This window comes from Drechmeria coniospora, chromosome 01, assembly GCF_001625195.1.
Source record: "Drechmeria coniospora strain ARSEF 6962 chromosome 01, whole genome shotgun sequence".
Taxonomy (NCBI): Eukaryota; Fungi; Ascomycota; class Sordariomycetes; order Hypocreales; family Ophiocordycipitaceae; genus Drechmeria; species Drechmeria coniospora.
In genome coordinates, this window is record NC_054389.1 from 4,690,276 (window position 1) to 4,714,594 (window position 24,319).

The 24,319-nt window shown below is 57.4% G+C and overlaps 8 protein-coding genes across 8 annotated transcripts; 5 read left to right on the forward strand and 3 right to left on the reverse strand.

Moving 5' to 3' along the window:
* Positions 1-1,489: 1,489 nt before the first annotated feature.
* On the forward strand, positions 1,490-2,185 carry DCS_01148 (uncharacterized protein; the record flags this gene model as incomplete). Its single annotated transcript, XM_040798483.1, has 1 exon — positions 1,490-2,185. One exon carries the CDS (start codon positions 1,490-1,492, stop codon positions 2,183-2,185), a length of 696 nt encoding a protein of 231 aa, XP_040659366.1.
* Positions 2,186-3,404: 1,219 nt separating this feature from the next.
* On the forward strand, positions 3,405-4,526 carry DCS_01149 (pre-mRNA splicing factor syf2; the record flags this gene model as incomplete). Its single annotated transcript, XM_040798484.1, has 1 exon — positions 3,405-4,526. The coding sequence occupies one exon, from the start codon at positions 3,405-3,407 to the stop codon at positions 4,524-4,526; it is 1,122 nt and encodes a 373-aa protein (XP_040659367.1).
* A 121-nt stretch (positions 4,527-4,647) lies between these two features.
* On the reverse strand, positions 4,648-5,595 carry DCS_01150 (NAD dependent epimerase/dehydratase family protein; the record flags this gene model as incomplete). Its single annotated transcript, XM_040798485.1, has 2 exons — positions 4,648-5,413; positions 5,492-5,595. The coding sequence occupies 2 exons, from the start codon at positions 5,593-5,595 to the stop codon at positions 4,648-4,650; spliced, it is 870 nt and encodes a 289-aa protein (XP_040659368.1).
* Positions 5,596-6,896: 1,301 nt separating this feature from the next.
* On the forward strand, positions 6,897-7,829 carry DCS_01151 (histone acetyltransferase subunit; the record flags this gene model as incomplete). Its single annotated transcript, XM_040798486.1, has 2 exons — positions 6,897-7,134; positions 7,249-7,829. 2 exons carry the CDS (start codon positions 6,897-6,899, stop codon positions 7,827-7,829), a joined length of 819 nt encoding a protein of 272 aa, XP_040659369.1.
* Positions 7,830-8,709: 880 nt separating this feature from the next.
* Positions 8,710-10,794, reverse strand: DCS_01152 (mitochondrial distribution and morphology protein 34; the record flags this gene model as incomplete). Its single annotated transcript, XM_040798487.1, has 2 exons — positions 8,710-10,080; positions 10,528-10,794. 2 exons carry the CDS (start codon positions 10,792-10,794, stop codon positions 8,710-8,712), a joined length of 1,638 nt encoding a protein of 545 aa, XP_040659370.1.
* Positions 10,795-15,730: 4,936 nt separating this feature from the next.
* On the forward strand, positions 15,731-17,249 carry DCS_01153 (uncharacterized protein; the record flags this gene model as incomplete). Its single annotated transcript, XM_040798488.1, has 3 exons — positions 15,731-16,070; positions 16,130-16,402; positions 16,468-17,249. The coding sequence occupies 3 exons, from the start codon at positions 15,731-15,733 to the stop codon at positions 17,247-17,249; spliced, it is 1,395 nt and encodes a 464-aa protein (XP_040659371.1).
* Positions 17,250-17,653: 404 nt separating this feature from the next.
* On the reverse strand, positions 17,654-19,142 carry DCS_01154 (nucleoside transporter family; the record flags this gene model as incomplete). Its single annotated transcript, XM_040798489.1, has 2 exons — positions 17,654-18,842; positions 18,970-19,142. The coding sequence occupies 2 exons, from the start codon at positions 19,140-19,142 to the stop codon at positions 17,654-17,656; spliced, it is 1,362 nt and encodes a 453-aa protein (XP_040659372.1).
* A 2,169-nt stretch (positions 19,143-21,311) lies between these two features.
* Positions 21,312-23,258, forward strand: DCS_01155 (tol protein; the record flags this gene model as incomplete). The annotated part of the gene is made up of 1 exon (XM_040798490.1): positions 21,312-23,258. One exon carries the CDS (start codon positions 21,312-21,314, stop codon positions 23,256-23,258), a length of 1,947 nt encoding a protein of 648 aa, XP_040659373.1.
* Between the last annotated feature and the right edge of the window lie 1,061 nt (positions 23,259-24,319).

The following is a 24,319-nucleotide window of genomic DNA, read 5'->3' on the forward strand; positions in this document are numbered from 1 at the left end:
GGAGCTCGTACGTCGTGGCTGGCAGACGACGACGGCTACGTACTCCTCGACCTCCCTGCATCCGAAAACATGCTCGCCGCCAACGTTGCGCCGCAACAACACTGGACGGCGATGCGAGAGCCAGCCATGCGTCCATGACGGGCATTTGACGGGCATTTGCCGACTGCCCCCGTCTCCCCGGACACAGGCCTACGAGGGACAAGATTCATCCACTGCGGCCCAATCTCGGGGGCTCTGGGCCATATGCTCGTGGAATGCTTCTGCGTCGGCAATTTCTGCTCTCGCGGTGGCGGTCGTCGTGGCGGTCGACAGGTCCGAACAGGTTCCTGCATGCAGAAGCATTAGTACAGCACATCTAATCTCTGTGTGTTTTGTTTTGTTACCAAGGGACGTTGGTTGTCTATCCAACCGTTGATGTGACAGCGATGTGACAGCCGTGCTCCCATTTGGTAGTGGCCAACTATTAGTGGCCAACTATTAGTGCCAACAGCGAGCGCACTACTTCTCCGTGCCGAGCACACCACCTACTGAAAGAAGCATACTGTCATATTGAGCCGACGTGGCTTGACCTGTGGCTTGGCCAGATGCTTCACCGACGTCGCCCTTTTCGGTGCCTGCATTCCCGACTGCCGAGTCAGCAAGCCTCGATCATTCCGCAACAATAACTCGGGCACAACCACCAGCGAACTCGAGCACAACCCACCACCGACCGGCAGGGTAGCCGCATCCAAGACGTAGACGGTCGACGCCACTGCGTACATCGAAGTGAACATGAGATGACCCTGTACATCCGAGAGCATCTGGAGACGTACATGTTCGTGCATACACGGAGAGAACGACAACACTGGCGACGGCAGACGACGAACAATAAAGCGATATCGACTGCGACGCTCAACCACACATCTGTCGTCCATCCCCACACGTTGTGGCTATCGGCTCGACCATAAGCTCACGCCACTCGTCCAAAGGGATGGAGTTGGAGATGAGGATGGGGTGGGGGGGAAGTAATAATGCTCGGTTCCGTTCGGCATCCTGCAGTGTGAGCCGAGGAGGAGCTCCCGAGGCAGCGCACTCGAATCGATGGAAAGACAGGTACGTGCAGATTCTACGTAAAGATGCTCATGGGGAAGCTCGACTCGGTTAGCCTGGCGGCGGTAGGGAATGCACTCTGTCAAGCCATGCGCCAGCCCACGTTGGATGGGTGATACGCAATCCAATCTTCTTTTCGTCGCTCCGATACAGAAGCTCGCCGTCTATATAAAGGAGCAGAAGACCGCAGTTCATCATTACCCTTTCCTTCCTCACTCGTCATCGTCCTCTGCACCTGATCTACACTGCAACCGAAACAAAGCCTGCCTACCTTGCCACTTCCGCATCATCATCCCGTTGTTGTTCAAGAACAGATCGCAGAAAGACGACGATCGAGCCACCTGCCCGAGCACAAACAAATCACCAGCGTACGCACCGCACGTTACTTCACTCCTTCAACATGCGTTTCATCACTCTTGCCTACCTTGCCCCCTGCGCCATCGCCGCCGGAGCCGGCATCGTCGAGCGAGATGCTTCCGTCATCAAGTCGGCCATCGAGGAGATCGGAGCCAAGATGAACGCCTACGACACGGCCATCGACAACTACACCGGCGGCAACACCTCGGCCATCATCGCCACCGTCGAGGATCTGGACGTGACGCTCGAGGAGGCCGTCAAGAAGGTGGTCGCCAGCAATGTCCTGACCCAGGAAGAGGCCCTCTCCCTCAAGGGCATATTCACGCCCGTCTACACCAAGGGCAAGGAGATCGAGGGCGAGCTCCTCACCGACAGGGCCAAGATCGCCGCCATGGGCCGATGCAAGCAAGTCCTCCAGCGCGTCACCGACCTGCACACCAACATGGTCGCCTTGGGCAAGGCCATCATCAGCAAGCTCCCGGCCGAGGACCAAGCAGCGGCCCAGGCGGCCGCCGCTAGCCAGACGCCCCTCTTCGAGAAGTCCATGGACGACTTCTCCGCCGCCAACTGCGTCGACCAGATTGCTTCCACCTCGACCTATGCGAGCAACGGCACCGCCAGCGCCACCCAAACGACGGCCGCCAGCACCCACCACGCTTCCACCGTCGTCGCCGCCGGCTCCGCCCTCGTCGCACCGGTCGGCGCTCTCGCCGTCGCCATCTTTGCCATGCTGCTGTAAGCGCATGCGCACAACAAGCAACAGCACTATTATTATTTCTTTACTCTGTCCTGGCCTGGTTGCCATCCCTCGAAATGCAAAATCAAGGTTTGTTGGATTGATGGGAGTGAATGTAACACCATCAGCCACGGGGCAAAGAAATGCTCCCACCCACACACGGCATGACCAAAGTAGCGTCATGCCATCCCGGCAATACTTGCCACTTTTTCTTTTTCTTTTATTCTTCCACCTTTTTGGCTATCATTTTGTCGGTCTGATGGGCTTATTGACGAAACGTCTCTATCATGACGGCCATCAAGCAGGTAATGAAGGCGGCGTGAATGGATGGACGGATGGATGGATACCGATAGTCTCCAAGAATAGTAGCTAAACTTTTAATAAAAACACTATTATTTTAACTGCGGTGCCCTGCGAGCACGAAGGAGATGTTGCATGCACGACGACGGCCAGCAGTGCGGCAAAGGGATCACGGGATGGGGTGCGCCATGCCATGCCATGCCATGAACCAAGCATGAGAGACATTCGGCAAGAGCCCTCCAAAGAATACATGATGTAGAGTAAATGAGGATCCATCTCTGTATCGCACTTCAAGCATCTTCCCCATGTTGTCAGGAGGGAAGGCGATCTGTCGATGGCATTACACACTTTCTTCTCCTTCTTTTACTGTAGATGCTTGAGGAAACCGGATGCCTTGAGAAGATTGTCTGGCGGATCCTAGGCAAGTACGGCGAGCATCTATGCAAGTACAGCAGGAAAATGGACCGAAGAACATAGTTTTTTATAAAATGAGCGCTGTTGATGATGAACCATAACTCTATGTCTGTGTTTCTAGGATGATGGTCTGCGTGATGTTCAGTTCATGAAGGACTGGGTAGATAATAGATGGGTGCTCGAAGGTGGGTCCATATTGCTGTGGCCATGGTGGGGCCTCGAGCCATCGCTGGTTTCTGTTGCTCAATAGCAAAAGGGATGCATGGCCTCTGCGTGACAACCATGTCGGCCCCCGGTTCAGTTGGCTGTGGAGATGGACTTTTATTACTTTGCAAACCCCCAAAAGCCAACCATCAATCACCCGCCTATCCACGTCGACACCTCCTCCTCTGTTCCCGCGACCGAAGCCACGCCAAGCTTCACATATCCATCCGCTCCAACGTCCCTGTGCCTTTGGTTCACTGCGCAGGGGTAGAAAACCTGCCTTCCTGGCCGACCGATCGTCACCATGGCCCCTCCGACGAAGAAGCGACGAACACGCGCCGCGGCAGCGGCCGAAGCCGCGACAGAAGAAGGGTCGGCGGCGGCGGAAGCAGCGGCAATGCCAGAGGTGAATGAGCAGCAAGAACGCGAGGCCGAGAACGAGAAGGTGGCGGCCAAGGTCCCGGCGAAGCGGAAGGCGAAGGGCAAAAAAAATCAGACGTCGGAGGCTGCGCCTTCGGAGGTCGCCATGGAGGCAACCAATGAGAGAGAAGCGGCGGCTCAGAGAGAGCCATCTCCGCCCAAGGTGGCCATCGCGGAGCCCTTGGCCGAAGCGGCTGCGGAAACGGTCATGGACGAAACGACAATCCAGAGGGCGGCGGAATCTCCTGGCGCGGCCGAAGTTGCCGCCAAAGCCAAAGAACGCATGGCTCGCTTCAAGTCCCTCCAGGCCCGGGCCAAGAGCTCCTCGGAAACGAACTTCAAGGAGGCGACAAAGGAGTCCCAGCGACTGGCCAGCGACCCGAGCAAGCTGACGGCCCTCCATCGCAAGCGCGCCATCGCCTCGCACAAGCTTCTCAAAGCCGACGTCGAAGAGGCGGGCGAGGACTTTGAGCGCAAGCGTGCCTGGGACTGGACCGTGGACGAGAGCGACAAGTGGGACAAGCGCATGAGGAAGAAGGGATCCCATCGCGACAACAACGCCTTCGCCGACGACCACCAGGAGAGCAACAAGGTCTACAAGCGGCAGCTGCAAAACATACAACCAGACTTGGAGCAGTACGGGAAGCAACGGATGGCGGCCATCGAGAAGGCGGCCGCCTCGGGCGGCCTCGACATCGTCGAGACGGACGACGGCGAGCTCATCGCCATCGACAAGGACGGATCCTTCTACTCGACGGCCGACACGACCTCGTTTGCCCAGAACAAACCCGACAAGGCGGCTGTCGACCGTCTGGTGGCGGACATGAAGCGCGCCGAGGAGCAGAGGCTGAAGAAGAGGAGGGAGCGGATGGCCAAGAACGGCGACGACGGCGACATCACCTACATCAACGAGAAGAACAAGCAGTTCAACCAGAAGCTCAGCCGCTTCTACGACAAGTACACGGCAGACATCCGGGACAGCTTCGAGCGGGGCACGAGGATATAGACCGGCCGCATCGCTCGCCCGAAGGGTGCTGGTTTGTGGGTGCGGTATGATTGATGGGTCTAGCGTCGGGTCGTGCTTTGGGATCAAAATACATGATGGAGAATGACAGGAATCAAGAGCGCTACAGCATCGTTTTCCTCCACGCCTTGGTCGCGAGATCTTCAATCTCGGGAATTTCGACGGGACCCCGGACGGATTCGTCCTCGAGCGCCTCCACCACGGCTTCGGCCACGACGTCCACCCGGAGGGGCTTCGCGCCGGCGGCGCCGAGGAAGCCGTCGAGGTAGTGGGCCGTCAGGTTGTTGAAGATGGCGCCCGCGCCGGCCATTGCGGCCAAGCCCATGGTGAACTTGCGCGAACCGTCGTACATGAAGGGCGCTCGTATGAAGAGGCTGCGCATGTCGTGGAAGCTCGTGGCGATGGTCACCTCGGCCTGCCGTTTCGTCGAGATGTAGCGTGGCGGCATGACCGGGGCGCCACCGCAGGCGGATATGTAGCAGAAGGAGGCGACGCTCGCCTCGGCCGCGTGCTTGGCCAAGGAGACGGCGCTGTCGCGGTTCATGACCTCGTACGAGAACTGATCCTTGACGTCGCGCGGCTTAATGTCCTCGCCCGACCTCTTCTCCAGCGGGTTCGCGCTCCGGTCGCTCGTCGGCGAGAACATGCGCTGCAAGGCCGCGACGGGCGATTCCTTGCCGGAAACGACGCCCTTGTAGTCGGCCTCGAGGAGTATTCCCATGCTGTGGACGACAGCGTCGGCGCCCCGGAGAAGCGGCGCGTACGTGGCTGGCCGGAGAATGTCGGCGCGCTCCCAGGAGACCTTGTGCGCCCAGGAGGGCGTGTCGGGCGAGGCCGTGACGGCGTCCCATTTTGGTTCCCCGGATCGGCTACGGACGTCGAGTTGTCAGCGGGCGCGTCCCTCCAGGCCGTGATGGCCCATGGCGGAGGATGGATGAGGTAGCTACCTGACCGAGGTGACGTCCCAGCCGCGCGCGACGGCGTACTTGCAAATGCGCGAGCCTAGGAAGCCGCTGCCACCGCAGACGACAAGCCGCTTGGCCGCCGACATGCCGCCGTCATCCGACGATGTGCACGATTCTACGCAGCGTCGACTCGACGTCGATGACGCGCCGACGATGTGTCGCCGCCGTCGTCCTATAGGTGAGCTCTGGGACGAGCAGCAGCCGGAAGAGGAGGAAGAGGAGGAGGAGGAGGAGGAGGAGGAGGAGCTGGAGGAGAGTAGGAAGAGGCAGCTGAGTAGACGAGAGAGGACGAGGATTCAAGTCGAGCTCAATTGATTGCTCGCTGAGCTCGAAATCATATGCAGGTAGTCCGGGAGTGCAGAGGAAAAAGTCATGAGATCATATACATGTACCGCTCCGTATCTCGTACGTTTAATACTCCGTACTTGCTGTACTGTACGTATTCATACCTGGTGGTACTGTGTACTTGTACGGAGTAGTCTGTACTGTAATACTCCGTGCTCTGTAAGTACAGTACATGATCGGAACCACATTCACGGGTACGTACCATTTTACAGGTACCAAGTACTTGTACGCGAACGGAGTGATCCGTAATATGATAGTGCTTCTGGACGAATTCACTGCACAGTGGAACTGGGGGTGCTGTCTGACGGTACTGCTACTTGTTACTCCGTACGGAGTACTCCGTACTGCACGGAGTAATACGTTATTATTGGTATACTGTACGGAGTACAGGACAGTACTTACTTCAGTCCACTTGTAAGTACCTGTAATTACAAGCTTGCAATAAGTTGGTATGGGCATGTACCCGCTTTCCTCCTTTCCAAACTGCAAGTACGGAGTAATTTTACACTGTACTGTACACGTAGGTACTGTAGACTTACAAGTTGAGTACAGTAATACATGTATGTACTTGGTAGGTGCCAAGATCGGTACTTGTACGGAGTACGGAGTACAGCATAGTGAGTAACAGTCCATACATAAGTACAATGTATATACAACTGAGTATGCCCGTTCTGTGGCCAAGTGCTCCGTACCAGGTATCAATCGTGCACACCTACTGGTACAAGTACACTGCTGTACTTACGTGTGAGTTTTGCACCATTTACAACTAATACAGTAAGTAGGTAGGTGTGGGTTGACAGGCACCGATGGTTGGTGGGGCTTTTCATCGTCGTGATGGCCAGTCGCCAAAAACCCAACCTCACCGCACCTAAATACTCCGTCCACTCACTGACTGGCAACCATTCATCCTGTGGCTCCGAGCCAGCTCCAGCAACGTTCCACCCCTCCTTTCCCTCTATGCGACTCCGCGAATACATGCAACCCCCCCCCCTCGCACAAGGTCTCGACGCGAATTTTCATCAGGGCGCCTGCCGCCGACGCCATGGCGCCCTCGAACCAGCTGGGGAAACGCGTCAAGCTGACGCAGATCCGCCGGCCTTTCATCGTCGGAACGACTGCCACGCCGTTCTCGGACGCGAACCCGAGGCCCCCCGGCACGCCAGACAACCACACGCACTCGTGGGAAGTCTTTGTCAAAGGCCTTGAGGATATCGACATCACCTACTGGGTCCGTCGTGTGCAGTTCAAGCTGCACGAGTCCATCCCCAACTACGTGCGCAGTACGTTGCCGAGAATCCCCTCCATTCTTCCTTCCTCTTCCTCTGTTGCGTCGTTGCCTGCCCACCCGTGAGATGATCTGGTTGCGCTGACGGCGTCCGCCTGCCTTCCCTTAGTGGTCGAGGCCGTCCCCGGGAAACCCTTTGCCGTGACGGAGACGGGATGGGGTGAGTTCGACATCACCATCAAGCTCTACTACGTCAACGAATCGGGCGAGAAGCCTCAGACCCTCTACCACTACCTCCGCCTCCACCCCTACGGCCGCACCGAAGAGGAGAAGCAGGCAATGGTGGCGGCCAATGGCGAGATCCGTGCCTGGAGCTACGAGGAGCAGCTTTTCAACGAACCCTATGAGACCTTCTACCAGCTTCTCACCGCTGGCGCCGTCCCGCGCGGCTGGAAGCCTTCTGCCTCCTCCGCAAAAGGCAAGGGCAAGGGCAAGGCCCCCCCTCCCCTACCCGCTCCCGACAGTGGCGACGTCTGGGAGCGGACCGCCATGATCCCGCGTCACAGCCGCCCCGGTCTGCCCTTCAGCATGGAGACCGAGGCGGCCGAGATCAAGAAGCTCGAGGACGCGCAGAAGACGACCGAGGACCTCACCAAGAGGCTCCTCGCCGACATGAAGACGAGGGAGGAGCTTCTCGCCACACTCAAGGCCGAGAACCAGGCCGCCGCCGCCGCCGCGAAACCTTCTTAGAGAGCAAGGAAGCGCAAGCCGTCGCGGAGATCCAGGAATGTCTCGTAGAACGAAGAAGATGGCACCGGACAGCACCCACCCTTGCGAGCGGACGAGAATCCCGCGGTGACGGCGTCCTCCATCCCATCCACCCCTGTTCCCCGCGGCTTGAGCGGTAAAGCACCACCCGGCGCTTCCGCAGAGATGGAGGTACCTCTCCCCGTCCCCGCACCCACCAGCGGGCTGGTGGCGGGAGAGCAAGAGAAGCTTGCTGGCCCCCGGTGATGCGCAGCATTGTTTCGAGGTGCGAGTCCACGCGGCAGTGTCCAGCTCCCCTCGGCCCTCTACCATTCCGCGCGGGACATCGGGAAGCCAGCAGCTGGGACCCTCGTCGGGTACGTCCGGGATGGCAAAAGGATGGCATTCCGTAGGTCCATCGCAAGATCATCGCTGTTATCACACACACCGGACCGAACCAGAACGGTTTACTCGTTCAGAGGACGCAGACAGTATCAATAAATGACCAAGTATTCAAGATGTGAGTTGGTCGCTTTTATAAACCCGCGCCCCAGGTAGCAGTGCTATGTAAAGTAAAGAAACCGGACATATCTTACACCCATGTGATCGTACGCACCCGTCTCCTCTTGGACGTGAACAGCCCAATCGCGACGCATGAGGGGCCTCGCCCCAATCCGTGGGCGGCCGTTCGCCCAGAAAAATACCACCCATTCCCACCCCAACGCCAGCACAAAACCGCCGACGTCGACGGAACATACGCAGCGGGAAAGCCAATCCATGCCAGGCCATATGAAAGCAACGCTGATAAAAAAGGAAAGAAAAGGACACGAAAGTGCCAGACAATTATGCGACATGGTGCGAATTTCAACCGTGTCCTTGTCGTTCAAGGGGCCGCAGCTTCGTACGCCGGAGGCGGCGGGATTTCGCCGTTGCCCCAACCGCTTTGCTCGCGTTTCTTCTCGTCGTAGACGCGGCGGGCAATCTCGCCCGCCATCTTCATGATCCACGCCTGCTCGAGGATCACGGAGCCGGTGTCGGGGCCTCCGTACGTTTGATCCCTGGCAGGCACGGCGCCATGGTGGAAGCTCCTTGGTACCTTCTCGGCCGCCACTTCGGTGCTCTCGACCGTCTTCAGCGACTCCTTCGCCTTCGCTGCCGACGCAGCCTGCTCAACATTTTTCTCGTACATGTCCGACATGAGCGCCTGGCGCATCGACGGAGCTTCCTTGTGCCAGGCTGGAGAGTGAAGCCTCCCCGGAGGACCCAAAGGTACGGCAGCCACCGGAGCCTCCTCGGGTATAGAGGCGGACTGGGACGACTTGGAAGACGGCCCGCAGACCGATGCAGTATCCGACGCGTTCTCTGACGTGCCCGCCTCCGAGCTGGCTTCCGAGCCGGTTCGTCGGAGATTCACGATGCGATTCTTCTTCTTCCGCCCAGATCGCGACCGCAGGATCGGAACGTGGGCCGAACCGGAAGCGGCTGAGTTGAGGCTGACGACCGATGACCGTGACGAGAAGTGGCCGTACGCCGCGCTGCCCGAGTCGGAAAAGGTGTAGGTGTTGCTGCCGCCGGTTGGGAACGAGTGTATCCTGGCAAGGCTAGGCGTCGTGGGCGAGGGCGTGGCGGAGCCCGAGCGATCCCCGTATCCGGACCAGGCGCGGAAGACGACCTCTTGGATGCCTGGCGTAAACAGGGATAGTGTCCGGTGAGAGTCGGTCAAGGCTGCCAGCCGTAAGAGGTTCTTCTGCGAGAAGAGGGACTGCACCTCGCCGCCTCCGTTGAGAGTCAGTTCCGAGATGGCGCCGGCGTCTAGGAGATTGCCATTCGCATCCACAGGGTCCAGCGGCGGGCTCGCAAACGGATCTGCCCCCTTCTCGTCGGTGTCCTCCTGCGAGGTCTCGGTGCCCTTCGCTTGGTCGGGGCACCACAACTGGAGCGACAGTCGATGGATGATGGCAGGCAGTTCGTCCATCATCAGGTTCCGCAGCTGCTGCTCGATCGTCCTTTGCAAGTAGTCGCGCACGAACTGGATGGAGTCGAAGGTGGAGGAGACCTTCAGTGACTCGAGCGGGTCGTTTCGGAAGACCAGAGTGAGTCCTTTCTGCTTGGAGAAAACGAGGATGATGAAGGCCGAAAGTTTTATTTCCGACAACGTTATCGATAGCGGTATCGTCAAGCCTGAAGCGGCCGCAAGTGGTTGCGGAGAGGTGAATGATGGCTTGGAGTTGAGATAGGTGTTGAGTGGATTTGCCTACACGGTAGTCCTCGTCAGCATCATATTTTGATCTCGTTCTGCGAGTGCAAGCAAAATCGCCGATAACGCTTCCCCATTCGAAGGAATCCATATGCAGACCAGACGGTTTTTCGCGTAAAGGCGGTGCATGGATAAGGCGTGGTTTGCCACACGGCTGCAGCAGATGGATCGTGGTTCTGAATCTTGCTACTGTCCGGCAGCGAAGCAGGTAGGCGAGACAGCGGCTAACGGTAGCATTTGGCAGGCCGAAAAAGCACGAGAGTCATCCAAATGATGGTAGGCGAGCACTCTGCGCATTGCGGAATGGCAAGAGGCACTGCCACCGGCACGACGTGGTCGTGGTGCAGGCGGTGGCGGATGATCGGGCATTTCCGGAACAACGTCGCACGGCGAGAATGGTGGTCGGGAGGGAAATGGGGAGAGGAAGGGGGGGGGAAGACATACTTGAACCCGTGTTTTGAGTGTCAAAAATGCATCGCCCGAGTAGGACATTTTGAAGATGCCACGAAATCGATCCTCGGCGAGATCGCCAATCTCGAGGATTTCGAGGTCAGGAGGGACGGTGCCCAGGTTGAGCTCGCTGACGAGGATATCATCGACGATGATGGGCGGTTTGGGCGATTTGTTGAGCGCCTTGGTCAAGAGGTCGCGCGCACGACTGTAGAAGTCGGCGTCGGCCGTAAGAGGCGACCAGTTGAAGTTGAAGGCCATGTTGAAATGGCAGTCACAGGCTCGAGACCATGGGAGACGAGTTTGCAGGGAGGCAAAATGGAGCCGAAGTGACGGAGGCGGGGAGAGGGGCCAGTGGAAAGAATAGGTTCTATATCCGCTGTCGATGCATACACGTATGTACGAGGAAGAGTAGAGGGAGGAGATGGAGGAGGACAGAGATGGGGGCGGATGGAAGTTGTGTGGGGGGAAGTGCTCACGAGAAGGAAGATGTATGTGTACGAGAGCATGGACGGGAGATTTAGGGCAGGCGGGCGGGATGACGCTATAATCTTTTGAGGCGCTGTGACCTCGGAGCAGCTCGTCTTTTTTTTCTCCCTTGTTTGTGGGTCATTGCGGAGAGTGCTAATCCTAACAAGTAAGTACTAACTCAGTCGAGTTATTCCTACATGTACATTTTCACGAGTACATGTACAAGCGCGCACCTGGGTTTGCTAGTAGCCACTGTCGGTATCCATAGTCGGCCCATGTACATGTACTCGTGACAACAAACTGTATCCTTTGAAAGGGGGGGTGAGAAAATCAGTTGACCAGGTTACTGTGCAGATTCAACTGGGAAAGACACCCTCGCATTGTTTACCCCTAGCAGATAGATTGGTAACTCGGTACGGAGTACCTATCGGTACAGTTTTACGTGTTTTGATCCAGACAAACAAGCCGTGCCTGCCAGCGAAAAGGGATCAAGGTAATATCACACCGCACTCGTACTAACTTGTTAAAAAAGCGTACGTGCTGCAATGTGCACTCGGTCGTGACATTTTCGCTGGAGGATAGGCGGTGCTTTACGCTCAACAGTACTCGTTCACTCACGAACCGAGACGGAATATGGCGGTGGTGATTGTGTGCGGTCGGATACCGTGTGCGACGGTAATAGCGAGCGTTCTGTGCTTAAAGTTCTCAATCATCAAGCTCCTACTGTACAGTACATACTTAGTACACCGACATGTACGGATTAATACAGTACAAGAACATGTACTGCAGCTGTAAGTAAGCGGTCATGGGTTGGATGCCCTTAGTCCTTGGCGGCCGAGCGTCGAGCAGACGTGGTGCCCCGTACTCGTCTCCTGTTATGATTGAAGGTACGTACCTCTGAGTGTTCTTCTAGCTTTGTAGGTCCTTCCGCCTACTCCCTATGCAGTTTGGTACCTAGCCGGGTGGGCAGGTAGGTACTGGTACTTAGCCGTACCTGACGCGTCCGATCTGCGATTGTGCATTAGCTACGGAGTACGGAGTACAGAGTAAGTACTTTTCATGCTTGCATGACCCTGGGGCATTGTGCCAAAATCCCTGTACATAATATTTTCGTGCATGTGTCGCGTTACAAGTAATACAGTATACCTTTTCGTATACGCGATTGCTCGAATACGGCTCGATCCTGAGAGGGAAAGCGGTCGGGCATGCAAGAGACGAAGACCTGCCATGTGCTTCCTGGCGGCTTTCTGTCGTCAGATGACCGTCACACCTGTGGATGAACGGGTGGCTGTCGCTCGCGTGATGCGGGGAGAAATACCTACTAAGAGTTCCCGGCACACCTACTAGGTACTTAGTACGGAGTGCTGCAAGTACACTCAAAGTCAACAGTCAACAGGCATCCACCCAAAGTCAACATCAACAGCGCTAAAAGGTTCGGCTGCCACACCCATTGGCGCCTGTTGGTGTGCTGTTTGACTGATAACCGAGGAGGGCCTTTTGAGCGACGAGGTTCATGTGTACGTAAGTACATAATATTGGCATGCACACTTATCCGGTGACGGTTTGCCTAGTACTGGCCAATACTAGAAGAAGTAAACGGAAGCGTACAAGTAATAATAGTAAAAGTACGGTCTGCTCGTACAATTGGTTGTTTACTTATGCAGTAAGTACTGTCGAGTATTGTGTAGTTGTTATCTACAATCTACAATCTACCTGGGGTACGAGCAGCATGTCCTCGTGTGCGCGTTCTGATACCTACATACCTGTAGCCCCCCTGTTTTTGAACAGTCGCGGGACATGATGTTTAGTACATTTCACAGCTATTTGGTGCTGTTACATCTAAATTCGCGTACTAACGTACTGTTAAAGGCTGGTTTGTACTATAGCTTGCGACATATTGTAGTAATTAAACAGAGTAACAACTCTGACAGTCTGTATTGTAAAAATTATTATATCGCAGATATACCAGCTAGTTCTATAAAAATCCGGCTGTCAAAAAATCAACAGTACTTTTTGGCTTTTTAGCAATTTTAAATAAACAGCCTATTGTTAATACTAATAGCCATTTTATTACTAACAGTCTTATATACAGTTAACAGTCATTTATACAACCAACAGCTGCTACTTCTCAATATACTGTACTGTCGTACCTAATGATCGCTCTGTAAATAATACCAACTCTCGTTGCACCTCTATCTGCCTCAATTACTACCTCAATCGCTGCCTCAATCGTGCCTCAATCACTGCCTCAATCGCTGCCTCAATCGCTGCCTCAATCGCTGCCTCAATCGCTACCTCAATCGCTACCTCAATCGCTACCTCAATCGTACCTCAATCACTGCCTCAATCGTGCCTCAATTACTGCCTCAATCGCTACCTCAATCGTACCTCAATCACTGCCTCAATCGTGCCTCAATCACTGCCTCAATCACTGCCTCAATCGCTGCCTCAATCGCTGCCTCAATCGCTGCCTCAATCGCTGTCTTAATCGCTGCCTTAATCGCTGCCTTAAGCGACAATATATATTAAGTAGCAATGCATATTACGTAGCAATATATATTGAAGTAGCAAGATATGTTGAGTAGCAATATATGTTGAGTAGTACAATATGTTAAGCGACAATATATATTAGCGTAATAGTACCTTACTGTCTAGTATGCCTGTTGTACTCTATACATACTGTTGTATGTACTAGCTTTTTGTACTTTAACAGGCTCTTATATTAAACATAACACAATGCCTTATGTTATGTTTGAATAGCTACTGTGTTTGTATTATAAATTACTGACCAGAACGAAGGTGCTTCACATAAACGTCACCCTAACAGTCTGTCGGCACCTTGACATCCGGTTACGAGGCTGTCACGAAACAGGGCACGCACGCGTAGGTACAGTACATGCACACAGTCACTGCAGGTACAGTAGGTAGTCCGCGCATCTGCTGTGGCGGGCACCATCGCAGCGCCTGGTACGGAGTGCGGCAGGGTATTAGTACCTTAGTACCGTTATGTTTCCCCAAACGGTCTACAAGCTTCGCAAGGACGACGTAGATTCGCTCGCCCCGAGCGCGTCGCCCGCTGAACCTTTTCAATGACACATTCTAGGCACGTAACAAAATACGCACAGGACAGTAAGTGACTACCTGTGCTCAGCACTTCGCATTAGTTCGTTGAGCGAGAGGTGATGCTATGTTGTTTGTCCCTGTTCCGGGTTGCAGTACGGCAACAAGTATTACAGGTACATACGGAGTACTGTACGGAGTGTTGCAGGTAAATATGAACCATGCATGCGCTTGCCTACCCGCAGTACGTACATCCAAGAAGATTTAGGCACCTACTCCGTACTTGTATGAGGTATGTGCTCGTATAGATACCTACTTACCTAGTACTAATAATACTGCAATGCACAATACATGTGCATGTACGGAGTACGGAGTAATTACATGAATGCCGCATCTGCGGCAACCAGCACAAGGCCCAGGCCCTGCTGACCTCAGCGTCAGCAGGTGATGGTGAACAACGTGCAGCCCCGTGCCGTATCAGATAGCGTCCTCGCTCTGCTCCCGCTGTCCATTCACATCGACCGTGCTGCCAGCCGCCCATGTCCTTCCCAGCTTCTGCACGTACTGTTGGAGATTTTTTTGCTGTTTGTGCTCGTGCTTGTGAAAGCGCGGTGATCTTTCACTGGTCCGTTGCGCAGGCAGAAGCGCAGCCGAACATTGACGCCCACATTCGACAGCACAGGAGGGGCCTTAACCCTTCCCCTCGCAGCCTGGTCGCCTGACGATGATGGCATCGGTAGGCATGACGGTCCGCACCGTGGCTGGCTCCATCAAGCATCGAGTGTCGCCTGGGACTGGGCAGGGTCGATGCAGGGTCGATGCCGTCGTGCGGGGAGCGCTACCCACTCCCCCATGAATCACATGAATGGATACGCTCGCAATCATACGGCGTATGCCCATGTACGCGTACAAGTACGTTCGAGTGTGCATGTAGGTTCGATTTATTCACGCTGCGCTGCGCAATGAAAACGCATCGGTGAGCGTTTCTGTGGCCGGCCGCTGCCTGCCGCGCCGCAGACTGAGATCGAGCGGTTGCCGGATCCGCCAACATCGTCGGATGCGCTTGCCGCTTGGAGCGTGGAAGGAGCGAACGAGGATGGGGCTAGTGGGACTGACTTGCCCGCAGGCCACCACCGTTCCGGTTATATTTAGGTTGAGCCTTCCTCGAGCAGCCACGCCACCGAAGCGCACGGAGGGCCAAGCAGCACCACAGGGAAGGAATTCTCCAGCAAGCCACGTCTCTGCCACTTTCGATGTCATCGCCAATGCCGTCCAAGTGACTCCACGATCGTCCGCGGTCTCGCCATCTACGTACGCTGGAACGGAGTCGCCAGGTGCAAAGGGAAGGACGGGAGACGGTCGCTCAGCCTCTCGACCCCCCCGACCCCCCGACCCCCTACCGACCAACCCGCCGCGGCCCCGGTGCGCTCTGCCGTGCCGTCCGTCCATCGAAGCCGCCCAAGGCAAACCAAGGCAAACCAAGTCAAACCAAGGGAACCAGATCAACGCAAGCTCATTCTCGACCTGCTGTGCGCCCCCCTTCGCAACTTTCCGACCCTGCAGTGCAGGCCCCTCCCCTCCCACCGTTGCAGTGCCTTGCAGCACGCAACCTGCAACGGTCCTGCGACCAACCCCAACCTTGCAGGGCGGGCCACGGCTGCCAATCATGGCCTGGCAGCTTGTACCACCCCAGCGACGCACCCAAGATTCCGCCCAAGTTTCCCATCGTCTCGACGACGGCCGAGACTCGCGCGGCGGCCAATGCCTCCACCACGACGATGCCGGCCTTGACGATGACGACTGCTCATGGATAACGCCCAAAGACATGGCCCTCCTCAAGGCCCTCGCGGCCGCCGACGCCTCCCGCGGCACCCTGCAGCACCATGGCCGCCCCAAGATGCTGCCCAGGGGTACGAGGCCGCTCAAGCTCGTCGGCGAGGGCTCCGCCAATGCCGTCTTCGAGCTCAAGCTGCCCCGACACAACGGCTCCGTGCCAGAATTCCACGGTTGGTCCGACACTAGCCCGCACCTCCGCCATGGGCTAACCCTTTCTTTTTTGTCTCAGGAGTCCTCTTGAGAGTCGCCAAGGTGCCCTCGCTCAACGCTCACCCGACGTACGATTATCTCGCCCAGCAGAAATTCTTCCAGTACTCCATCAAGCCCCTCCTCGGCAAGCATGTCGTTCACCAGGAGCTCGTCATCCTGCGCGCCTCGGGCATCATCGACGAGCTGAACAAGTTCCTTCGCGACATTAATCACTCCCGCGCCCCCAAGTTCCGAGGATCCTTCATCGGCCAGGCCGATTGGGGCTTCCTCGTCGAGGACATGCGACCGCAAGGTGGGTCGGCTCGTCCCATGCCCCCCCCCCTCCCCCCCCGCCTCTCCTGCTTATCGCCTTGCCAGATGCAAACGAGAGCCTACTCGTCGAGTTCAAGCCCAAGTGGCTCTCGCAGTCCCCCAGCGCTCCCAAGGCGGCCGTCAGGTGCAGGCAATGCGCCATGGAGCTGCGGAACCTCGTCAAGAACCCCTCGAGCGGAAGGGCGATGCCCGAGAACAAGCCCTGCCCGCTGTCTCTCGTCAACAAGAACGCCCCGAAGCAGACCAGCTCGCCCTTTAGAATCGCACCCAACCTCTCAGGCGTCGACGGTGGGGAGCACTTTGGCGACGTGCTCGTCGACGTCGCAAACCACACGGCCATTCACGATTTGAAGCGTCATCAGGACGATCACGATGCGTGCGGACCGCTCAAGGCAGAACCGTCGAACCCCTGCTTCAACATTGCCATGACCCTGCGCGACTGCACCTGCTTCGTTCAAATACACCGTCGCGAGAGGTCCATGAAGCTTCGCCTCGGCGACTTTGACTGGAAAAATCCCAAGGTCAAGATGGATCACTGGCGCGGAGCCGAAGAGGAGCTGATCGCCGGCGGCTTCTACACGGCCGACTGGATCGTCTGTGACGGGCTCTACTACCGCATGCCCACTCTTTGCACCCTCGAGTACTCGCGGACATCGGCCAACAATCCACCCGAAGTCCTGCACATACGGGACGGCGATGGAGCCGCAGAGCCGGTACGCCCGTTGCAAGCGGCGTCCAGGATGAAAGTCTTCCACCACACCACCGACCTTGCCGCCTTGCAACCACTTCTCGAACCGTACAAGTTGGAGGCACCCAAGTTCTCGTGAAGCTTCGCTGACGAGCATCGACCTTGGTCATGCCGTCCTCTTCATCTTGCATTGTTCCAGTTTTGTTTAGTTATTTATCATTCACGCGCATGACAGCTGCGCTCCGCGTCTCAGAGATGGAGGGTCACACCCCGCTGCATTGAATAGTCGGATGGAGCCGTTTGTTTTGAGCATCGTTGGCGCTTTCGTTGTTGCTGCGGCGTTGGTGCTACGAGCCACGATAGAGGCAGGATACTAGATTCGCGTCGGTTTACAGTACGATGCTCCACCATTGCAATGCTATCGCTTCGTTTCATGTACATAAACCACCGAGGGAATTAGATGGCAAGGGCCAAAGAAATAAACCAAGTCGCGGCCGAAGCTCGCGGACGGGAGTTGCCCTTGCCTCGGAAGGGCGGGCTGCGCTAGAGGCTAGACAATGTGAAGCTCAGCAAGCTACCAGTCGTGAGGCCGACGACGAGGAAGAGTCCCATGAAACCGCCGGTGGCCTCCCGCTCGCCTTCGTCGACCCAATCGCCGGAGGCTATCATGAAGCTCGATCCGAGCCAGCCGTTTGTGAGGCCAAAGGTCAGCTGGACGACGAAGAGGTAGAAGAAGTCGCTCGGAACGACGGCGCCTCTGCCGCCGACGTTGCAGAGCAAGTACAGCGGCAGCTGGACGACTCGCAAGACGGAGAGCAGGAAAAGCAGGCGCGGGCGGTGGCTCAGCGAAATGGGAAGAATTGTCGCCATCCGACCGGCCAGGTCGCCGAGGTTCCAGAAGAAGAAGCCGAGGGGCACGAAGACCTCGGGCCGGAAGAGGAGACCCTTGTCTTCCTGGACGGAGCGGATCTTGGCGGTGAAGACGGGGAAGAACATGGTGGTGGCAAAGGTGAGGGCGACGCCGAGGGCGAGCCAGTGCAGCTTCCGGAAGAGGTGTCGCAGGGAGGTGACCTTGCGTGCCGCGCGCTCGGCGTCGTCGACGCTCGTCAGGGACTCGGTCATGCACTCGGCCATGCGACCCTCGACGATGCGGCGGTGGCGGCGGAAAAGCGGCAAGATGGCGAGGAGAGCGACGACGGAGACGACGACGGCGGCGAGGAAGTAGAGGAAGGCCGAGGTCTGGCCCCCTCGGGCGGCGGGGGAGGCCGATGAGACGGCGCTGTCGCTGTTGGGCGGAAACAGGACGACGGCGACCACCTGGGCGATGGCAGGGACGACACCGGCGACGCCTTGCCCGGCCATCAGGGCCTGCATGTACTCTGGACGGCGAAAGCTACCGGCAAAGGCGAAGGCGCCGTTCTGTATCAGCCCCGTGGCCCAGGCGGAGCAGGCGACGATGGTGAGGAGGAAGGCGAGGTAGGCGCGGGGACTGGCATCGAGAAAGAGCTGGGTGGAGCAGGTGAGGAGGGCGAAGAGGACGGAATTGGTGATGAGGGCGAGGCTGATGCGGAACGGATACGAGGCCGTGTGCTGGCTGTGGGCGAGAATGAGGATGGTGGTAAGGTTGGGCAAGGTCGAGAGGGTGAGGATGGCGGATTGGAAGTTGGACGACACCCAGGCGTCGGCGGCGAAGCGGGAGGCAAAGTAGGGGGCGGCGGCGAGGAACATGTTCCTGGGCGAGCATCAGCACGGCTTCGATCCAAAAGGCCAAAGGCCGGTCGAGCCAAAGACTGGTGGCGGAACAAAGGCCGGTTGGGGGACGGGGGACGGGGGACGGCGAAGGGGGATGGGGACAGTACCAGGCCCAGAGCATGGAGAGGCCGAGGAAGGCAAAGATGCCGTACTCGATGCGGGAAAAGGGCACGTCATGGCGGTCGAGAACCAGCGAGGCCTCGAGGACGTCGCCTTCGTGCCCGGCATAGTTGTCGACACCGGCGAGGGGCTCATATTCGTCTCTGGCCGGCCGATCCATGTCGCCGCGTTCTCGTCCGGATGATGAGGTGGGTGATGGCGACTTTCGAATGCGTCAGGTTGTTCAGGTGTTGGGTCGAAAGGTGAGCAGACGAGTCCCGCGCCGGGGAAGAGGCTCGCATCAGCTTAACGTTATGTGCATGACGTACCGCAGAGGGAAGGGTCGGAAGGGGGTCGTGCGTGGAAGTTATGGATGTGGTCGTGCGGTTGGGGAACGACGATGGCTCCGCTGGACGTTGATGTCGTCGGGGGCAGCGGATTATGGACATGCAGTGCAGTAGGGAGGTAGCAAGCAGGTACCCTCATACAGGTACCTGGTATAGTTGGCAGGCTAGTAGGTCACAGGCGTTATCGACAGAGGAACGCGTGTATGTTCGGAACTTGGCAAGGCATCCAACCCGTATGCTTGCCCATGCGTTGTCGTTTGCGTTCCTCTCATCTCGTGCCCGCCAGGGGGGTGCAAGAGCAAGCATTTATTCCGACAGGTCCAAGCGAGAGATGGTAGTAGTATTGGCCATGTGACTATGACGCTGCAAGTAGCATCCAAGTAACGCTAGCTGTAGGTCCTGGAAGTACAACCACTTGGCTGGAAGTACTCCGTAATTAATGACAGGTGCTGTAAGACAGGCCAGTACGGAATACAAGTATTAACCACAGTAATAATACGGAGTACAGTACGTAAGTAACTGCACGCACTTGTACGGAGTAAGTACACGTGAGTACTTGTACTTGTAAGCAAGTAAGTACTTAGGCACAAGATATGGAGGGACCCTCCTCCTCCCCCCACTCGTCGACCTGTTGATTGCCACAGTGCCAAGGCAGAGCCGCCTAAAAATAAGCATTCACGGTCAGCACGAAGCATGACATCACAGGGCCTGTGTCTAACCCTCGCCTAGGCAGGCAGATGGGCAGGATGGGGGGACCGGGCGAAGCATACATGCACTTGTATGCGTAGCGGAGCTTGAATATTGACAGCTGTGGCAGGTGATGAAAGGCTAAAGTGAGGAACTGGCGCAATGTTTGTTTGAGGTGCACGGAGCATCACTCCGTGCTGGCTCGACGTGTAAGTAAGTACCACATATACTAGTACTAGTACATGTAAGTACAGAGCGCTTGAGAGAAGCTCCAATGATCGAGCTGGTCCGATCGAATGGATGGTCCTCCCTCGCTCATCCCGCTGAGGAGCACCCGAATCGACAGTGATGGGACAGTCGGAAATAATCGGCATTAGTGGGGCGCCTCACACACTGGAGAGGTTGCCGCTGAGATCCGCCTGTCGTGTCTCTCGCTGCGAGCATAGCCGTCTAGTGTCCACGATGCTGCGTCCTCCCCTCGGCCAATCTCGATGGAAAGGCGGCAATGATGTTGTGTGCCAAAGTAAAATGCTGAGTCATTTTCATCGCAAGACACCCACCTCGCGCATCATCCTGTACAGGCACAAGTGCATGTACTCCAAGGGAGGCATTCATCTCTCTCGCCAAGCAGGCTACTTTACAGTTCGTGAGTACTACTTACTTAAGTACACTGCATTATCACATGGTACTGCATGGCACAATAGCCTACAGGGACTCCAAATACTGTCACTTGTACTGACATTCTTTACTCCGTATACTATTAGTAGGTAGGTAGTATAAATTAATACTGTACAATGCAAGTGCTCCGTACGGAGTGCAGCATCTAGTACGCAAGTCCACCAACCAACCAACTACTTAGGTACCTTAGTAGGTACCTCGCATGTATTGTAACTTACTGGCGCTCGGTTGTACTTGTACCGACGGTAATCCACGGCTGCCTCCGCAACGCTTGTTCATTGTTTAGTCCAAGTCACGACGCGCATCACCGCTCCATCTCCACCTCACATCTACTGTACTTACTTACGTACAATACAACTACTTGCCTCTACTCGTACACCTACAACTAACCTCCGCCCCTTGCCTCCACCTCCTCGCCTCCACCTCCCTCCTCGCCTCCACCTCCCTCCTTGCCTCCACCTCACTCCGTACCTCCTCCCTACGACCGATCCTACCGCGCCGTACCGTAGACGTCGCCCGTCCTCCCTCATCGCCTCGGCACGCCCAAGCATGGCTGTCGGGCCGGCATTGCCAAGGCGGGGAGAAAACTCCTGCCATTGAGAGCAGCACGTGCGCACGCTTCATCAAAGGTCGGCACGATGCCCGAGTCCCCACGAGCGCGAGATGGCGATCCGCCGTCGCAGGCCAAGAAGCAAAGCCTCGCCAGCCGCCTCCTCGGGAGCCTCGGTCAGGGGCGCAAGGACGCGGCCGGTTCGGGTCTCAACCGCGCATCCTCGACGGCGAGCCAATCTCCCATCCCCCGAATGAGGGAGTGGCTCGACAGCTGCAACTCGGAGCACGGCAGCCACTGCAGCGGTACCGACCCGCTGCCGACCTGGCGGCCCGTCTTCCTCGTCGACGCCGTCGACGGCTGCCTCGTGCGGGCGAAGCCGAGCGACAGGTACACCGCCCTGAGCTACGTCTGGGGCATCCCGCCGCAGCGGTACGCCCCGGGCTCCGTCGCCGAGCTCCTCGCGAGCAACGTCGACGCCTTCCTCCAGCAGCTGCCCGACACGGCCGTCCCGAGGACCTTTCTCGACGCCATCTGGCTCTCCAGGAAGCTCGGCATCCGCCACATCTGGATCGACAGGCTCTGCGTCGTCCAGGACGACGCCGACGCCAAGATCGACCACGCCCAGCACATGGCCTACGTCTTCGCCAACGCCTACCTCACCATCGTCGCCGCCCACGGCGACGTCGCCACCGGCCTCCTGCCGCTGGACCCGCGACGCCCCGTTCGGAACCCCCGCGCCGGCACGAACGAGCACGATGAGCTCCTGCTCGCCTCCAAGTGGTCCGCCCGGGCTTGGACCCTCCAGGAGCTCCTGTACTCGCGCCGCGCCATCTTCTTCTTCGAAGACACCATCACCTGGGAGTGCCACTGCGACGGCTGGCAGGGCCCCGCCGCCGCCGCCGGTGCCAAGGCCCCGCGCGGCAAGCGTGGCGCCTGCGCGAACAGCACCTCGACGGCCCTGCTTGGCTATCGGCACGCGCCCTGGCCCGATCTCGACGAGTTCGCCCGCATCGCCATCGACTACAGCACGAGGAAGGTGACCTTTGTCGACGATTCGCTGCCCGCCTTCGAAGGCATCTCCCGTCTTCTCTCCAACGTCTTCGCCGGCGGCGTCGTCTACGGCATGCCCCTCGTCTTCCTCGACGCCGCCCTGCTCTGGAAGCCGCAGGCGACGATCCGGCGGAGGGCCCTTTCGCGTCCGCCCTTCCTGCCGTCCTGGTCCTGGATGGGCTGGTGGTTCGACGGCGTGCCCGTCGACCTGACGCTCTGGAGGGCCGCCGCCGACTTCGTCGAGGAGACGGTGGCGACGAGACGGGCTTCCAAACGCTTTCAGCCGACCCATTCCTTCCGCCTCAAACCGACGGTGACCTGGCATCTCACCGACCGGGCCAACACCGTCGCCGTCGACAACGCCGGTTTTCGGTACCGCGAGCTGAGGTCGCGCAAGAACCTCGACGCGCCCCTGCCGCCCGGCTGGTCTCGTACCGGGTCCGGATCCCGCTTCAGCCACGACAGCGACGAATCGACCGTCTTCAAGTACCCCGTTCCCGTCCTCGACCCGCTCGGCAGCGGCGGCTTCGCCCCGGGACAGCCCCCTCGTCCTTTGCCCGGGCCCTTGCTCGCTTTCCGGACGGCCTTTGCCTTTTTCGACGTCGACTACGCCATCTCCTTGAACCCCAAGGACAAGGCCAACCCGCCCGTCGCCGTCGGCAACATCTGGAGCCGAAAGGACAAGTGGATCGGCGAGTTCAGGGCCCACGACGGATGGCTCGGCGTGCAGTCGTCCAACTACGGAGGGGACGAGAAGCTCGAGTTCATCGCCATCTCGACCGCCAGCGAGCGCCGCGGCTCGTACGTCTTCAGCCTCGAAAAGTTTGAGGAAAACATGAACTCGGATGAGAAGATAGACATTGTGAATGTCATGTGGATCGAGCGCATCTCCGGCATAGCCTACCGCCGTGGAATTGGCCACATTCTGCACAAGGCCTGGGATGCGGAAGCGACGGATGAAGTGGATATTTTACTGGGGTAAGGGCCGCTCACCGTAGTGCCCGAAAAACGGCTTTATTCTATTACCAACCTCGAATGGATGAACAATCGAATCAATTCCCCAATTGCATCTTCAACACTCGAGGCCGGGAGCATGTCGTATAGCTGCAGATGCGGCAGCTTGTGGCCAACGCCCCCCTGCTAGTATAGGGTAGATCTCTCCGCTGGCGCGAACGAGGTACGACGACGAACGGGACAAATGGACGAAGAAACCAGTTGTGATACGCACGCAGGAGTAGGGTGCTCGTGCGCGCCTTCTCGCTCACCATGGAGGGTGCTCGTGCAAGCATGGGTGGTTTCCTACGGGCGGGCCATTTCATTCATTCATCCTCATGGTGATACCGCACTCCGTGTCGCCGAAAGGCTGTCCACGGATTAGGTACACATGCGGTAATACAAGCGCATCTTCTCGTGCAGGTCAGGCACCGGTCATCTAGTAGCCACCCAGAATCAATCGTATAACACCATGTAATCATTTCGCGACCCGATAGGCCGGCATCAGCGACCGGAGAAACTCAGAAATGGTCCAACCATGCGCCTGTGGGCATACAGACATCGCCGAGTCGTTTAGGGCAACACAGGAATTGAAAGGCTGCGATCCTGCCCTTTCACTAGCATTGAGTGTGGCAGAACTACACCGTACCCTGTAACCTTCTGGGGGCAGGAGCATGCTGAAGGTGGAAGATCAGGCGAGGGGACGCAGGAAGCAGGAGCGCAGTTTGGAGCCGGCTATAGGCAGGAGCTCGCCCCCCGAGTGCAAAGGTGAATACTTCATTATTCCTCAGGCAAAAGACAACTCTGCACCACCACGGTACGGCGGTCCAGCATTGGCCGACTGTTCGTTGACTATGCTCCGTACATCATGGCCGATTCATCACCACACTTTGATGTCGGGTAGCGTTGTATCGAATCGGTTAGAAACCAGACACCTCGAATCGGAAGGTCGTATTGCCGTGAGTAACGGATTCTCTACTCCCGGCAAGGCATGATATGAAATCCTAAATGCCGGTAGACGGGAACGGGAACCGCACGGCTCGACCGACC